Source organism: Colletotrichum truncatum, assembly GCF_014235925.2.
Source record: "Colletotrichum truncatum strain CMES1059 chromosome Unknown Contig_0001, whole genome shotgun sequence".
In the NCBI taxonomy this organism is placed as follows: Eukaryota; Fungi; Ascomycota; class Sordariomycetes; order Glomerellales; family Glomerellaceae; genus Colletotrichum; species Colletotrichum truncatum.
In genome coordinates, this window is record NW_027222398.1 from 1,948,734 (window position 1) to 1,964,902 (window position 16,169).

The 16,169-nt window shown below is 53.5% G+C and overlaps 6 protein-coding genes across 6 annotated transcripts; 2 read left to right on the plus strand and 4 right to left on the minus strand.

Moving 5' to 3' along the window:
• Positions 1-85: 85 nt before the first annotated feature.
• CTRU02_200483 (mitochondrial carrier) lies at positions 86-1,060 on the minus strand (the record flags this gene model as incomplete). The annotated part of the gene is made up of 2 exons (XM_036718490.1): positions 86-902; positions 963-1,060. 2 exons carry the CDS (start codon positions 1,058-1,060, stop codon positions 86-88), a joined length of 915 nt encoding a protein of 304 aa, XP_036589490.1.
• A 451-nt stretch (positions 1,061-1,511) lies between these two features.
• CTRU02_200484 (uncharacterized protein) lies at positions 1,512-2,423 on the minus strand (the record flags this gene model as incomplete). Its single annotated transcript, XM_036718491.1, has 1 exon — positions 1,512-2,423. One exon carries the CDS (start codon positions 2,421-2,423, stop codon positions 1,512-1,514), a length of 912 nt encoding a protein of 303 aa, XP_036589491.1.
• A 581-nt stretch (positions 2,424-3,004) lies between these two features.
• CTRU02_200485 (duf92 domain protein) lies at positions 3,005-4,295 on the plus strand (the record flags this gene model as incomplete). Its single annotated transcript, XM_036718492.1, has 3 exons — positions 3,005-3,190; positions 3,238-3,319; positions 3,385-4,295. The coding sequence occupies 3 exons, from the start codon at positions 3,005-3,007 to the stop codon at positions 4,293-4,295; spliced, it is 1,179 nt and encodes a 392-aa protein (XP_036589492.1).
• Positions 4,296-5,054: 759 nt separating this feature from the next.
• Positions 5,055-6,652, minus strand: CTRU02_200486 (pyridoxal-dependent decarboxylase; the record flags this gene model as incomplete). Its single annotated transcript, XM_070203699.1, has 3 exons — positions 5,055-5,564; positions 5,630-5,760; positions 5,812-6,652. 3 exons carry the CDS (start codon positions 6,650-6,652, stop codon positions 5,055-5,057), a joined length of 1,482 nt encoding a protein of 493 aa, XP_070062281.1.
• Positions 6,653-7,221: 569 nt separating this feature from the next.
• Positions 7,222-9,493, minus strand: CTRU02_200487 (UBA/TS-N domain-containing protein; the record flags this gene model as incomplete). Its single annotated transcript, XM_036718494.1, has 4 exons — positions 7,222-9,036; positions 9,094-9,204; positions 9,302-9,318; positions 9,379-9,493. The coding sequence occupies 4 exons, from the start codon at positions 9,491-9,493 to the stop codon at positions 7,222-7,224; spliced, it is 2,058 nt and encodes a 685-aa protein (XP_036589494.1).
• Positions 9,494-12,519: 3,026 nt separating this feature from the next.
• Positions 12,520-15,679, plus strand: CTRU02_200488 (oxysterol binding protein; the record flags this gene model as incomplete). The annotated part of the gene is made up of 3 exons (XM_036718495.1): positions 12,520-12,555; positions 12,657-12,733; positions 12,823-15,679. The coding sequence occupies 3 exons, from the start codon at positions 12,520-12,522 to the stop codon at positions 15,677-15,679; spliced, it is 2,970 nt and encodes a 989-aa protein (XP_036589495.1).
• Positions 15,680-16,169: the final 490 nt, after the last annotated feature.

Here is a 16,169-nt window from a genome sequence, read left to right on the forward strand (position 1 = left end):
TATCCTTTACAGTCTATGTTGTGTCCAGCCACCTTATTCCCTTATTTAAAAGCCCACCCCACTTGTACATGTACATGATGCTCTTTCATGGAAGTGCGCGCATCACGCCCTCGAAAGCCACTAGAGCCATCGCGTTTGCTGGGAAAGCCCTCAGGAAACACGGCAGGAACCCGCGCCAGTAACCCTTCCATCCGCTCTCTCTATACACCGCAGCTGCGGCATCTTTCCACCTCCGAAACTTCGGCGTGCCGTCGTTGAGACCTCCACCCAGCGGATCCGTCATAATGCGCTGCTTGACAACGTCTGATGGGTAGCTCGTAAGCCAGAATACCTGCGCACTCAGGCCACCTGCCCAGAAGTTTACTGCCGGCGCGCTGAGCTTTGTGTTCTCTCTCATCCATCTCGAGAAGACATCGTAGCTGCCCCACCAACAGAAAAAGAAACCTCTGAAAAGGAGCGTCGCACTGAGACCATGATAGATGCCGCGAACGCCGTGGTGAGTGTAGATTTTGCGCAGGCAGTCAACAGGTCCGCTGTACAGTCGCTCGGCCTTGTTGGCGGCATACTGGATCTGCAAGCGCGCCTTGACGTGCTCCACGGGAGCCGCGATAAAACTGACTGTGCTGCCAGCCATGATACCAGCGATGCCGTGGCCATACGATGGCAAGTTCTCGGGCCCGGGGAGCTTGAAGAGACGCTCAGCAACTAGGCGGCGATAGACAGTCAATGAGCCCAGCATGACCGAGTCCATGAACATCCAACCCACGAGAGGCGGAGTGGCGCCCTTATAGAGGCCCGCGACACCTTCATTGCGGAGTGTCTGGGTCACGCATTGGAGCGGACCGTTGAAGCGCGAGGTATCTGTGGTCTGGAGGCGGACCTTGACCGTGTCGAAGGGGTGGCCGACTTCGCAGCGTCAGTCAATTGAGGCACTTCAGCGTTGAAAGCCAAGGCAATATTACGAACCTGTGAGTTTGGCTATACCGGAAAACACTCCAGCGACGAAACCTTTGTAGTTCTTGACTACAGGTTTGTGCTCCTCCCTCACGTCTGCCGCCATTTCGTCTCTTAGAAAGTGAGAGGGAAAAAAAAAAAACGTTGAGGCTTTGGAGCGAGAATGTGAGCAGCAGGCAGCAAATCCAATTTAATCTCTCACTTTGTCAAGCCGACGGATAATTCCGAGGGCGATTACAGAAGAGATATATCCCCCGTTGTAAATAACCCTTCTCACACAAACTCCATTGCCTGTTGTTTGGTGAGACGTGGTGTCCAGTCTGACAGTCTTAATGAATCATGAAGCTAGCTCTCTGATTCTCGCTTAGGAAAAAGGAGCCGACTCCGGGGTCGGATCAGCCTGTGTCGGACCGACATTACGGATAAACGAATACGGATGGTTTAACCGCATACACAATCTTTCTCATTGACCTAACAACGCTCAGTGGACTATCTCCTATTAAGCTTGATCGCATCCATCAAAGTCGCAATGCCACGCTTTAAATCAATCCTTAGAATCACGCCTCATCAAGTCGTTCCACTGAGTTCAAACTTGATACTTTCGTATCCCAACCTGATACCCCAAAATTGGGATCAAGCTTTTTGTTTTTGGATGGTTGTGGTTGGTAGATCAACACCCGCTCAGACCTGGGATGAACCACCGATGTAAGCATCAGTTCAACCTTGACTTCTGGGATACATGCGGCGATAGGATTCAGTCCCTCAATTATAGAAGCATGGACGTTTCCCGGCACCGAATTTCGTTGCGAAAGAGGGACTTCAAGTCTGAGATGAAAGCACTGTATGCTTTTCAATGCTGAGAGCTTCTTGCATGCTGTGGTCCAGCTAGCAAGAATCTTCTTCCTAGATGATGGCTTGAAGGCGTTGGCGTTGCTGAACTTAACGTCCAGAGAGACCTTGTTCAGACGGTCTAAGAGACCATCGATCGAGCTGTCTCCCGACAATGTTGCAAAGAAGCATTCGAGGGTTAGGAAATCTTGGAATGCAAGGGACTGATCGCAGTGAGGTGCGACATCCTCATACATCCGGCGACATGCTAACAGGAGAGGGAGCGGGTAAAGTAGTTCTTCTGAACGACGAAGATACTGAGCTTGAACTCGCTTGTTGTCTGCATGTGAAGCCCTGCGTTTGGCTTGGATTTCGATGCCATCATCTTCAAACACCCCATTGCATACTATCCGGCTTAGATGATGATCTGAAGAAGGGACCTCCCCAATTTCGTGAAATGCAAGCTTGTTATCTACGGCCGTGTAGACAAGCTGTGGAGAATTAATCCGGGGAAATGCAATCTTGTAGATGTCGATACGAAGTTCCAGAGGAAGACGGAAGAAGGGCGACTCGTCTTGAGGGTCTGAAGGGCAAGCATGCTTAGCAGGTGCTAGAGGCATTGTTTTAGCAGGCAGACGCATCTTTTTGGTCTTTCTGAAAAAGAGAAGAAAAAACAGTGAATAGTAGACGGCAGCAGTCAAAGAGCTGCCCAAGAATGAAAATTCTCAACAGCATCTTTGATCAACCAGACGTTTATATAGTGCCATTGCACCGCAAAAGGGACATATTTTTCTGGTAATAGCAAGTGTCTAAACCTATTCCTCTGATTGTACCTACCAACATATTGGCAGAAACTTGAGTTTCATTGGCTGAAGATGGTCTGTATCAAGAGCTACAAATTGGCCTCAGTCCCAAAAACCGTAGCAAGTAGAAAAGCGAATATGTTCTAAACGAGTCTTTCGGTGGTTTAAATGATCGTCTGGAGAAGAGCTGGGAAGGTGCACGGACGCTATCTGAAATGGGATTTGGGGTGGGTGTGGGGGTTCGAAGCTCACTCCCACATTTTGGAGCTTCAGGGACTGACGTCACGTGGAGCTTGCACTCGTTCGAGGCACCTGCCCGTCCCGCCTGACAGGATTGGAACGTTGATCTCTTATTCAATCTCGACTCCCCAAGGACACTCAACTGTCCACAAACACCGTGATTGCCGAGAAACGCTACGATGAAAGCAATCTACGCCGTTCCGGCGACTTTGGCCCTCGTCTACCGAGCCTGGTCGCACCAGTCCCTTACCCCAGCAGGCATTGTCGCTGCTGTCATCACTGCTATAGCCCATGCTTACCACCCGTGGAACCTTCCTTTCGCGCTGCTTTGCGTATTCTTTCTCGCTGGAACAAGAGCTACGAAGGTAGGGAGGTTGTCCCATCAAGAAAACCTTTTTCTTATTCTCTTTAGGTCAAGAAGGATGTCAAGGCCACTTTGACGGTTGCCTCCCAGGGCACGCCAGGAGGTGAAGGTGCTCGAACTCACGTTCAAGGTTAGTTGAGTCGCTTTACGAAAAATAGTTCTGGAGGTTCTTTCATTAACCACTGTATGGTGCAGTCTTCGCGAACTCGCTAATGGCCTCTTGCCTGTCCCTTCTCCACGCCTACCAGTTGAACAAGCGAAAAGAGGCGATTGTCGACACCACAACCCCGAACCCCTCCGGCACCCTTTGTTACTCTTGGGGAGGTGACCTCCTCGTCATTGGTATTATCGCCAACTACGCCGCCGTCGCCGCCGATACGTTCAGTTCCGAGTTGGGAATACTTGCTAAGGGTGAGCCTCGTCTCATCACATCACCCACCTTCCGCAAGGTTCCACGGGGCACAAACGGAGGTGTAACCCCACTAGGTATTGCTGCTGGAGCGCTTGGATCGATGATCATTGTCACGGCATCGATGGTGTTTCTCCCATTTTGCGGCGATACAACGGCCGGTAAGGTAGGAGGCGGGCTTGGTGCTTGGACGACTCAGCAGCGATCGACTTTTATGTTAGGAATGACTCTGTGGGGTGTCCTTGGGAGCCTTTTGGACAGTGTGTTGGGGGCTGTCTTCCAGCGCTCTGTCCGAGATGTAAGATCCGGCAAGATCGTCGAGGGCGAGGGTGGAACCAAGGTCCTGGTCTCTACCGACTCAGCTGATCATGCCGATAAGAACCAGAAGCGCGCCGCTATCAAGGCCGCTGCACTTCATGGAGAGGGAAAACACGCTGTTGCGCAGGTTGATAGCAGCGCTGTAGACGATGGTGATGCCTCTGACGGTAAAGCTGGAGTCAAGAGGTACGACCCCGGAGACAAGCATCGCAAGTCTAGCTTTGGTGATGCGCAGCCTTCTCGTGTTATTGAGACTGGGTGGGATCTGCTGGACAATAATGATGTAAACTTTCTTATGGCTTTCACGATGAGCCTTGGCGCAATGGGTGTGGCTAGCTGGTACTGGGGAGTGCCGCTCGAGTCGATACTGGATCTATAGATTATAGTCCTAGGAAGTAAATCAATTATAGATCGCCGTATGTATTATAGATCGCTCGTTATGCCTCAAAGGCTATCCGTGGAGGTATAAAGCAGCCCTTTTCCCTTGATCCTCGGGTCTGATATGCCCAGAATAGCTAACGTCTAGTACATGGCTCTTAAGAGCTGGGTGAACGAGTGCACACAGTGGAGGCCAATACTAATATAAACGTTGTACAAATGCAATGTTTCTAGGTAAACCTCATGAAGTAAGAATACTGGCCAGTATAAAGTATAAGAGAAATGATATGTATTGTGGAACAAGGGTCAAAAGAGTTCGATCCCTCAGTGTTGGAATGGGATCTACATCTCTTGGTGCGCGTGCTGGGGCTTCTCGGACTCGGTTCCTTTTTTCATTTCGGTATTGAGGGCGAATCGAACGTAGGACCTTGGCGTGTACCGCACACAACAGTTTGACCAGATCCCGTTACGCCTACGGGACGCCCCTGTTGCCGGTGACAATTTCAAGAAGATTGGAATGAGAAGTAGGTTGGATTGTTTTTTGTTCGTTCTTAGTTCTGTGTTTGGAAGGAACGTGTTGTGGTGTTGGTTTCCTTGGGGAAGGAGCTCCAGGGTGTGGGTGCCCGACGAGGAAAGAACGACCTCAAGGGGACCCTTCCTACTGGGAGCCACATCTGGGAAAACGAACCTAACCTTTTCTCATTCGGAGGTGCTCTCACTTTCATTGAGATCTTTCAGTAAAGCTGCGAATCGTCTATAATTACGCCTTCACCTCCTCCAGAACTTTCGTGAGAACCTCGAAGTCTTTCTCAATATCAACTCTCCAGCTTCCTACCGCAACCCGCACAGCTTTTTGTCCCTTCCAGCTCGTACCACTTACATACATACGCCTAGTGTCGTTGATCCTTCCCACAAGCTCTTCATTAAGCTTGTCATCCTTTGCACGAAACAAGACAATCATATGAGTCTCCTCCAAACTCCAATCACCTTCGGGAAGAAGCTCATACGAATCCGACTCCCGAATCCACAGCGCAATGTTGCGAGCAAGTAGAACCATGTTGCCGAGGATGGCGGCAAGACCGGAGCGTCCTTCGGAGCGCAGAACGGCGTATGCAGGCAGAGCACGGAAGCGGCGTGAGTTTTCAAGCCCAATGTTCAGGGGGCTCGGGATCGAGGAGGGGCCCGAGGAGAGATATGCGGCGTTGGGGTTGGTGAAGACGGAAGTCAGAGTTTCTAGAGAGCGAGTGAAGAACATGCCGCAGTCGTAAGGCTAGTACACAATGGTTAGCACGTAAGTCTAAGGAGACGTGGGATGTCATCCCGGGTAGCACCCACCACGTTCAATAGCTTGTGCCCGTCCACCGTGATGCTGTCTGCGAGCTCCAGTCCAGAAGCCATGGCTCTGACTTTCTCGAATTCAGGGGTAGAATCTAAAACCCGCGCGAAGATTCCAAACGCTGTATGACCAAGTCAGGATCCCCGAACAATCCCAGTAGACAGACGCTTCAACAACTTACCGCCGTCAACATGGACCCATGCTCCGAATCGATCAGCGAGCTCCCTCAACTTCCTCATCTCCTCCAAGCCACCCATCGCGAACCTCCCAGTGTTCACCTCGCCCGCACTAACAGCAATAATACTCGCCACGCCCTCCCTCGCCAATTCCCTCTCAACAGCCTCCAAATCCAATCTCCACGGCTCATCAGCGCTGGTTCTGAGCTCCTTGACACTCGCCCTCCCCAAACCGACAACGCTCGCCGCCTTGGACAACGAACTGTGACCCATGCTCGTAAGAACCTGGATCTCCCTAATACCAGCCGCAGCACACGCCCCCAGGATGCCGTGCTCACCCACTCTCCCGCCTCTCCTCTCCACGACGGCCTCCCGGCCACACGCCAGGCCCAGGACGTTACTCGCCGTCGCGCCCGTCGTAAACGTCCGGCCTTTCCAGACCTCCGCCTCGCCCTTCCCAGTCTCCAACCCAAGGAGATCCGCCAGCATCCTCAACGCAACGCTCTCCAGTTCCGTGGCGACAGTCTGCGACGGCAGATGCACCTGCACATTCTGATCGAACGCCGAGACGACGTTGTCCGCTGCCTCGGCCACAGGGAGCGTCCCGCCTGTGACGAAGCCGTAGTACCGGCCGCTCCTAGCCTGACCGTTGAGCGCCGGGACGATGTCGTCCAGGATATGCGACAGCGTCGCTTCAGTGCCGAGCGGCGAGAGGTAATTGTCCGACGAGGGCCGCGGAAGAGACGCGGAGGCGTTTGCAAGAGCCGATGCGGCGGGGAGGGTTGTCGCTTCGTCTCCGTCCGGAAGAGCGGCGCGGAGCCGGGCGTGGAATTCGGGGGATGCCATTATATGTAGGTGCTGACGGGTGAGAGTAAAGGCAAAGATGATGCAAGGTGTGCCGTGTTTTGGGTAATATAGTGTGGGAGAAGTACAGAGTTAGGTGGTATTGTGAGTCTTGAAGTCGGGGTCTGGGACGCTCAATCCCGGGATTTGAATAGGGTCTACGGACATACCGCGGGACAGTCGTATTCGTCGGCTACATGTATGTGGGGGGTGGCATTTCAGGCACCGATCCGATCCGGGTCTAGTGTGACCTGGTTCGGCCGGGGCTTCCGACTTCGGTACGATGTCGGGGGCCCGCATGTGCGGGGACTGTTTCCCCGCGGTCTTGTGTGTAAACAGTCTGACTTTGTGAAGTGAGGCATCGGGCTCTCTGCAAAAGTTGTATGTCACGGTATCAGCTACAGGTAGGAAGGCACGTCAAGACAGACGCATGGGTGTAGACGCGGGAAAATCATGTGAGCCCCGACAATCAGAGCATGCGGGTCGGGCCTCCAGCGTCCCAAAGAGACGGTATTTTACAAAACAAAAAAGTGGTTATGTACAAGAAGAATCCACCTGCATGACACCACACGCTACATGTGCCTCGCGCTTAGACTTGCAAACGCATCAGGACTGTGCCGGCCATTTGTCCACTGCATGTCTGTGAATGCCATGCTTTCTCGACTTACCCCAGCCCGTCGCGGACCGGTCCCTCCCTGGCCCGCTGCGGGTGATGTCGGTCCGTTTGGCAAGAAAGGATTCTTCGTCCCAGCAGCTGGCACCTGACCGTTAACTTCTTGGCCCGGCTGTTGAGATACTTGGTTCTCTGCTTGCACAGGGTCCTGCGCCTGTCCTTGGGTTGCGAACGGTTGAGGGGCCAGTTGCGGGTAATTGTACAACGCCAGAATCGAAGCCTTATCCGGCCGCTGGGGCTGCTGAGGCTGCTGATACATGGGCTGCTGTACAGGTGCCTGCATTTGTTGCGAGAAATCATGCTGCTGAGGCCACTGTTGCTGTTGCTGTGGTTGCTGCTGCTGCTGCTGCTGCTGCTGCTGTGGCACCTCCTGGTGTGGGAAGGGAGACTGCTGAAGAGGCTGCTGGAACGACTGTTGGAGCGGCGCAGACACTTGTTGCTGTGCTGGAGGCTGTGAGTTCATCTGTGCGAAGAACGGATTGGTATTTTGTGGCGACAGAGGCTGCGGCGAGGTGGTATAAAAGTTTGACTGCGCCTGCTCGGGGATTTGGCCTAGCGAAGGTGACTGGATTCTCGTCGGCGAGCGCGCAAACGGGTTGTTAGCGAATGCGCCGGACATTGGGTTCGTGTTCACCCCCAAGTTCTGCTGCAGCTGCGGAATGAGCTGCGTCTGATTGGCGAAGAACGGGTTGTAACCTGTTGCTTGCGGCAGGATAGGCTGGGGTTGAGGATACGTCATATTACTATTAAAGTTGATGGGGTTATAACCTTGCTGCGCTTGTGATGCCGGTACCATAGGCTGCTGATACGATTGCTGCTGTGGTTGTGCAAACGGATGGGATGATGGAAGGCCGCCCGTATGGTGAGGGAAAAGGGGTTGGGCGGGCGCCAAGGACATGTTGCTAAAGGCTTGGTTAAAGTCCTGCGTCGCCTGCGACTGGCCTGGCACACCAAAGGGGTTGTTTGCGTAGGGGTTCTTGTTCTGCAAGGTCCCGGTTGACTGTGAAGACTGTGGTTGAGCAGACAACAAATCGAACGGGTTGTTACTCGAAGCTGTCGAGGGCGACTGTGGGTGATCACTGAAGGTGGGCTGTGGTGCAGATAAGCCAACGGATGACGAAAGGTTCGCATGAGAGCGAGTTGCGCGCAAAGAACTCTCGCGAGGGCCTGTCAAAGATGGCGACCTCCTGTCGGTCTCGCCCAGCCGTACCAAGGTCTCAATGGCCCGCTCCAAGTTCCCGTTGACACCTTTCAGAACCGCGGCATTACGCTGAGTGTCGGAAAATCCCATGTCCCTCAAATTGGCCAGTTTTCTCTCCGTGTCTTCTTGCTCGTATTGGACGCTGGCGCCAAATACCTTGGACGGTTTGTTCGGCAATTCACTTGGCGAAGGGCTTCGGGGCATGTCTCTGGGGTTCGAGACGTGGCGCATCGCAGTATCCTTCTTCGAACGCGAGGACAGGGGAAAGATGGACGAGGCAGACCTAAACCCAAACTTGCCTCCTGCCTTTGGCGGCAAAGGAGGTGGAATGCCCTCGTCTGAGAGACCCGAGTGGTGTTTTCTCGCAGGGGCAGGATTGTTATTCATATACTTGGAGCGAATGAAACGTTCCATCGCGGAATCGGCCTCGTCAGCGTCGACTGGAACAGGTGGTTTCTTATTGTCTGGGTTGTAGATCTGGTTGGATCTGACGTTGCCGACTTTTTTCATGTTCTATGGACATGTGTTAGAGGGCGACAGTGACAGGACTGCAGGCATAATTCAACTGACCTCGACTTGCTCGTTAGACCAGCTGTCCATGCTCAAGGATTTCACCTTGGAGATGTGCGTACCCAACTTTCGATGGATAGCGGCGCATCTCATGCAAAGGAACACACCCAGCTGCGCTTCCGTCAGTACTCTCTCATTATATCCAGCAAAGCCACTACTCAATTCGGGGTCGTATCGATAGGTTGCGGAAAGGGTTCATAGTGCTTACACTCCAAGAGGCCCATGCTGCGAACTACTGTCAATATCGACGAACGGGTCTGAGCGGGAGGGCACCGTTGCACATACCTGGGTTCCGTGCTTGACAGTCGGCGCAGAAGTTGTTTCCTGGAACAGTCTGGACCAGGTCGTGCAGGACTTTTTCGTTGCGCGCCTGCTGGCGCTTGCTGAGGACACCCGTCATACTTGACAACGATGTGCAGCGGCCGAAGTTGAGGACAGTGGTGGTAGGCGGTGATTCGGTGCGGTTCGTGGTCGTGGGACACAGGACTGGATCGAGCAAAGGCGCGGTTCCTTGAGATTTGGAGGAGGATTGAGGGGTTCTCGACCGGGCCAAGAACAGACTCCGATAACTGGGCCGGAAGACGGGATTAGGAAGCGGGTTTTAAGAAACAGGGTGCACCATGAAAAAAGCACTGAAGAAGAGGGAGCCCGATGTCGAAGGAGGAAAGGGAAGCACGACGACAAACATGGCCTCCGTCATGCGTCGGAAAGGCTGAGAGATGCGATGTCGGTTTCCAGACAAGACGAGCCGTGGCTGAGACCGAGATTGATCAACGAGACTGAGATGGATGGCGGCGGATCAATATGACGCTCGAGTGACCGGTAAAGCAAAAAGGGGGCAGGAGGCAGAGGATGTTTTTAACAGCTGCTCTCTCGCTCTTCCGAATATTTGACAACTGGGACTCGGCAGGAATGCAGCGAACAAAAGAATGCCTCAGCAGTAGTATCCGTAATGAAGACGGACTGACACTCCACAGCGGGTTGCCAGGTATGTATTTTGGTGGGTTTGGGCAGTGGTGGGCGGGTGGTAATAGTGCGCGACTCAGGCAGAAAGGGGACGATCGATTGGAGAGAGGGCCCTGGGAAGGGGAAAGACAGACAGACAAACAATAAACAGTGCAGCTCCCAATGTGACTGCTGCGATTGTGAAGAGGGGAAAATCAAAAGTGGGACCGGCTCTGTAGCCGAAAAAGGATAGTGGTCATGGCCTTGGGACTGGACTGGGGGATTTACTAGTAAGTAGAGGCGCAAGCGATGGAGGGTCATGAACAAAGGGGTCCGTCTGTGGGTGTCAAAAACAATCGATAAAATAAATAAAAATAAATAAAAACCCCTCTCCAAGCGCAACTTTGTGAAGATATCCGTAGGACGGAGTAGATGGCCCCTAAATTTGGACTGAACTGGCATCATGGAAGGAACGCGTGGAAGTGGATTCGATGAGGTCTCCACTTTAGCCTTCCAACCAATTGGATATCAGGTGGCCCCTGCCCTGAGCCCATAACCTTGTGGGTGGTCGGGTGGTTGGAGCGTTATCCCCACAAGGGTAGAGGCCCGACATTTATCCGCTGGTGCTGCGGGTACTGCCGAGAACTGCTGGAGACAAGGATACTGTTGTGATGAATTTCACTCCACCAAATCTGACGGGCTTGGTGTTTTTTTTTTTTTTCCCACCTCGCATGAATTGCTTTTTATTTCTTCTTTTATTTACCCACCCCCCCTAGCGCTGTCACTGTTTTGAGATGCCACTCAGTTGACGTTCAACCAACCATGCTCGATTGTTTCTTCGTGTTTCCAGTCTAACGGTATTGTCTGCCGGGCTAAGTCATCGTTTCAGTTGCCGCAACTACCCTTGTGTGACACGGCCAAACACACAACTAGCAGACTATAAGGCGGAATGACATAAGACACCGTCTGACCTCATCATTGCCTTGACCTACCGCCAGGATCCGTTTATCATCAAGCTAAACTATACGGTTTTGATCCGCTACGATAATCCCACCATGTATTGATTTATCATACAAGCAGAAAACTCCGGCGTCCCCGAGTAGGCCAGGCTGGGTCAGGGGCGTCTCTAGTTGGACGTGAAGCGGCTCTCTCGGTCTTTGCCCATGAAGAAAACAGGAAATGTACATCCGCCAATCCCGATGTTTATAGCATATCGCTTCTGCTCTCATGGCCTCGGGCCCGTCTGCATCTGTTTCAACGCTTTGTCCACCGAGCCCTGCCAACACTAATTCGCAGCAAACCTTGACGAGATAGATCCTTATGACGAATGGACATGGAAATGACTACTAATCCATTCAGATGGCCTTGAATCGAAAGCCCAAAGAATCCTTGATCGATGTTGATAGTGATGAATAGTTTATCTTTCAATGTGTTAATCCCGGCCGGCCACGAACAAGAGTATTCTCGGCGCCGTGGACGGGGCTTTGTATCCCGGTCGGTTCAAACGGGATGTCGGCACACGCGTGATCAAAATGAAACCAGGTTCCCAGCGGACGCGAGTACGCGGATATCGCGCCTGCGCCTGCGTCCGTCAGCAGCTTGACATGGCGGGCGATCGGATACTGCGTAGCGCAAACGTCACACACGATCGGGAGGGGAGGAGGTTGAGATTCAGGCCTCCAGCGTGTTCAGGGTTCCACAGTGTCATTGCCTATCTCAGGGGTATCTCCCAGGGGTCTGGTCTGCCTTGAAGTGCCCAGAGATGCCCTGAAATGACTGCCTAAAAGGCAATCCGACCTGACCACAACCGAAAGTCCCATCTGTCAGCGGGATAGAAAACCCACTACAGGGCAAACACACTGGGTCCCGCTGCACCTGTTAGCGCCAAACACTTGCCCAGCTAACCAGCCACACACCAGTCGCATCCACCTCACCGGGCACCTGCCACCGCAACCACTGGCTGCTACCCTGCCCGCGCCCTCCCGCGGCTTACCGCACTCGCACAGCCCGTTTGCCGTTTTGTCGCACTCCCCCCCCCCCCCTCTCCGCTTATTTTCGCCAAATGACAGCCAGTCACCTGCTGAGGACCTGAACCGAATGACGTTCTGCCCCCAACCAACTGCCCAGGGTGCGCCTGTACTGTGGCTGGGCTGAGTGAGGTGAGGTGTCCAGAAAAAGACCTCCCACGCACAAGTCCGCGTACCTGACCGACGCCGCCTTGTTGGTACTGGTGCAAGCTCCAGACAAGGGTGTCACATCCCCAACCCGTCTGCTCGTCTTTCTCCGCTACCTTCGACCTCTACTCCCTCCCTCAGCAATTGAACCCCATATCTATACTCTCCACCCTCCACAGCATGTCCCTTCAATAGTTTTTGGGACCTCCACCATATTCACTCGGACCAAATACTGCACCTTCAGTCCGTCCCTGAATCTTAGATCCAGTTCCAGCTTCAGCTCCAGCTCCGGCCTCATCCCGCAAAGATGGCGGGCATTGAGCAGTTGGAGATTCATAGCAAGGTACGTGAGCCGTTATAGCCTGACCCTCTCTCCCTTCCGCCCAACCTCCATTTTAACACCGATGAGACGTCATCATGCTAACATTTATTTTCTGGGAATAGTCCTACATTGTGCGCTGGGTCAAAGTCGACGAAGGTCATACCATTTCTTGGAGCGTCCAACCACACAAGAAGTCCATGTGCGTATTTGTCTTCCCCTCCTTCTCCCCCTCTTGTCGCACAACTTTGCCGTCTCAACTCGACATGTGCTAACCGCTCGCCTCGGCAGAAACTTTGGTATCGTCAAGCACCCTGGCACCGGCGCAACTGGCCTTATTTCAAACCAGACCGACGATGCCGCTACCGCCGGCGCACTTACCTCTGGCGTGGCCGAACCGAAGGGCAGATTCGGCAAGCGGGATACGAGCACTGCCCAAGAGCAGCTCGCCAACAAGGGATTCATACCGGTGAAATGGCACGGAAAATGCGATGCCGATAAGGTGTCAACTGGTACCTGGGATGTGCCCAAGGGCCAAGGCGGAATGTTCGGCTTGGTTTTTGACAATACTTTTTCCAAGCAGATTTCCAAGACAGCCACATTCGTGCTGCTGACCTACCCAACCGGCGCACCACCGCAGACCACCGCCCACGCTTTCCCGAACCTGCAGGCCGGCTCGAATGCGACTGCCAGCCGAACGAGTCTACCCCAGGTGAGCGCTGTTACCTCCGCCTCGCAAGACAGTCTCCACAGCCATATGGGTGGGGTTCGCCCGACTTCTGCTTCAGGCCGTAGTGACGGCAACGCCAACTATCATACTGGTATCCTTCACAAGAGAAGGAGGAAGAAGGGTCAGGGATACGCGCGCAGGTTCTTCTCCCTCGACTACTCGTCTTGTACGCTCTCGTACTATTACAACCGTAACTCATCAGCACTCCGCGGTGCTATCCCCCTCAGTCTTGCGGCAATCGCAGCCGATGAGCGCCGCAGAGAAATTAACATCGACTCTGGCGCTGAGATCTGGCATCTGCGCGCCTCGAACGCCAAGGACTTCAACGACTGGGCCCGAGCTCTTGAGAAAGCCAGCCGGGCAGCGAGAGGATTTGAGGCCGGTGAGGAACAACCAAACAACACTAGGACGGCCCCCCTACGAGTGAACACCACCCATCTGAAGCCGACTGCGTACAACTTGGAGGATGAGCGCGAATGGCAGCAGGTTGAGACTCTGGTTAGTCGAATCGTTGGAACCAGAGACGCATTACGTCGCTTGGTCAAGGATATGTCGAACCAGAGACCTGTAAGCATGGCTGCCTCAACCTTCCTGTCTCCCGGCAGCTCCATAGGCGAAGAGCCCGATAACTACTTCCCAACTCCTGCTGCAGCCGAGCAGCAGACCCAGAGGCGGCCATTCTGGAGGCGCAAATCAAGCGCCGCCACCCCTACAGCCACCACTCCTCAACTGAATCAATCATCCGGTGCGAATGCCCTCGCTGTTCCCGCACCAGGTGGCATCACGACTACTATCAGCTCCAATGGCCCCCGCCAACACGCAAGAACAAAATCCAAGGCCTCTATCCACGAGGAGAAGAGCACGCAAGAGCACTGTGCCGCGCTTCTCAACGACCTGGACTCTGTCGTGTCGGAGTTTACCACACTCATCGCCAACAGCAAGCGGCGACGGACCCCCGCTCCTCTATCAGCCGCGCCCTCCCGGAGAAGTATGGAAACCGCATCGACAGATGAGTTCTTCGATGCTGAGGCTGGTGAAACAAATTCGCAAATTGTCAAAATCACCCAAAGTGAGGATGAAAGCCCAGACTCTGAACCAGACGAGGGTAACCTCACTGATTCATCATCCATCTCTTCGGCGCCCGAAGAGGATGCGGGCATTGGTGAGGATGAGACCAGCTGCTATCCGGCCAAGCCCAAGAGTTTGTCGCCATTGCCTGTGGATATTTCTGTGACCAGACGAACCAAGATACCACCGGCTCTGGTTCAACCTCCCAGTTTGATTGCGTTCGTGCGGAAAAATGTAGGCAAGGATCTTAGCACCATCAGTATGCCTGTTTCCGCAAATGAACCGATTTCCCTACTGCAGCGCGTAGCCGAACAGTTGGAATACGCCCAGCTTCTCGATCAGGCAGTTGGACAGAAAGAACCGAAGGAGCGTCTCCTCTATGTCACAGCGTTCGCTGTATCACAATTCAGCACTGGAAGAGCAAAGGAGCGTGCCATTCGCAAGCCTTTTAACCCCTTACTCGGTGAGACCTATGAATTGCTCCGGACAGAGCAGGAAGTTCCAGGAGGGTTCCGTCTTCTTGTCGAGAAGGTTTGTCACCGCCCGGTCAGGCTTGCCATGCAGGCTGATTCAGCCAACTGGTCTTTCAGTCAATCACCAGCCCCCTCGCAAAAGTTCTGGGGTAAGAGTGCCGAGATTACAACAGAAGGTCGTGTCCGCATCGCTCTCCGTCTCCCCGATGGATCTGACGAACTGTACTCATGGACACACGCTACCATGTTCTTGCGCAACGTGGTGATGGGTGAGAAATACGTTGAGCCTGTTGGAGTGATGCAAGTCTGCAACGACTCGACGGGACACAAGGCCTCAATCGAGTTCAGGAGTAAGGGAATGTTTGGTGGGCGAGGTGAAGACGTTCAGGTAGAAACGTATGGGCCAGATGGCGTCCATACGGGAAGCAGCCTCTCCGGAACGTGGACCAGCGGCCTTCGGGTTGTTGAAGCTGGGAAGGCAGCTGGTCACGAAATCTGGCACGTTGGCAAGCTTGTCGATAACGCCGCGAACACGTACGGCATGACCACATTTGCGGCATCCCTGAACGAAATGACGGAAATCGAAAAGGGTAGACTACCTCCCACGGATAGCAGACTCAGACCCGACCAGCGGCTGGCGGAGCAGGGCGATTTGGACCAAGCTGAAGAGTGGAAGGTCAACCTCGAGGAGGCACAGCGGGCCCGACGTCGCGTGCTGGAGGAGAATGGCGAGGAATACAGACCCAAGTGGTTTGTCAAGGTCGGACAAGGCCCAGAGGGCGAAGAAGTGTGGAAGCTGAGGACCGGCAAGGAATCGTACTGGGAGGAGAGGTCCAAGGGGACGTGGAGCGGCGTGGAGAATATCTTTTCTGTTTAGAGAGGCTCATGTGCCTACGAAGAAGCCAGCTGTGGCGTTTAGGGTTTCCCATTTCAGTCCCTTTCCTCGGTATACTGTTTGTACTTGAGACGTGTTGCCATCAGCGGTCTGACGAGTTAGGCCAGATAAAAGAAAAGTCAAGACTTGGTTAAACAAGGCATAGATGGAATGAGTGAAGCGGTTCTACCTTGAACGATCTGCAACGTATCATGTGAAGAGCTCCTGTCTTCTGAAAGCTAAATGCACAAGCAATTGCCTGGGTTTCGCGTCCGCTTGAATTAGTTAGTTGGTTGACAAGAATCCCTGATGTGCGTGGTTCCTCAGTAATGGACATGTTTATCAAACGCCTAAATGAGGCGTCCTCACTCTCCAGCGAAAAACCAAGCGCCAGGAGATTAGCCAAGTGACATGGTAGATACCTAATTTACGTATACGCCATTTTTTACGCGTGAGTCTTTCCTTTGCTTACCCTGGGACTCTCCTCCTTGGA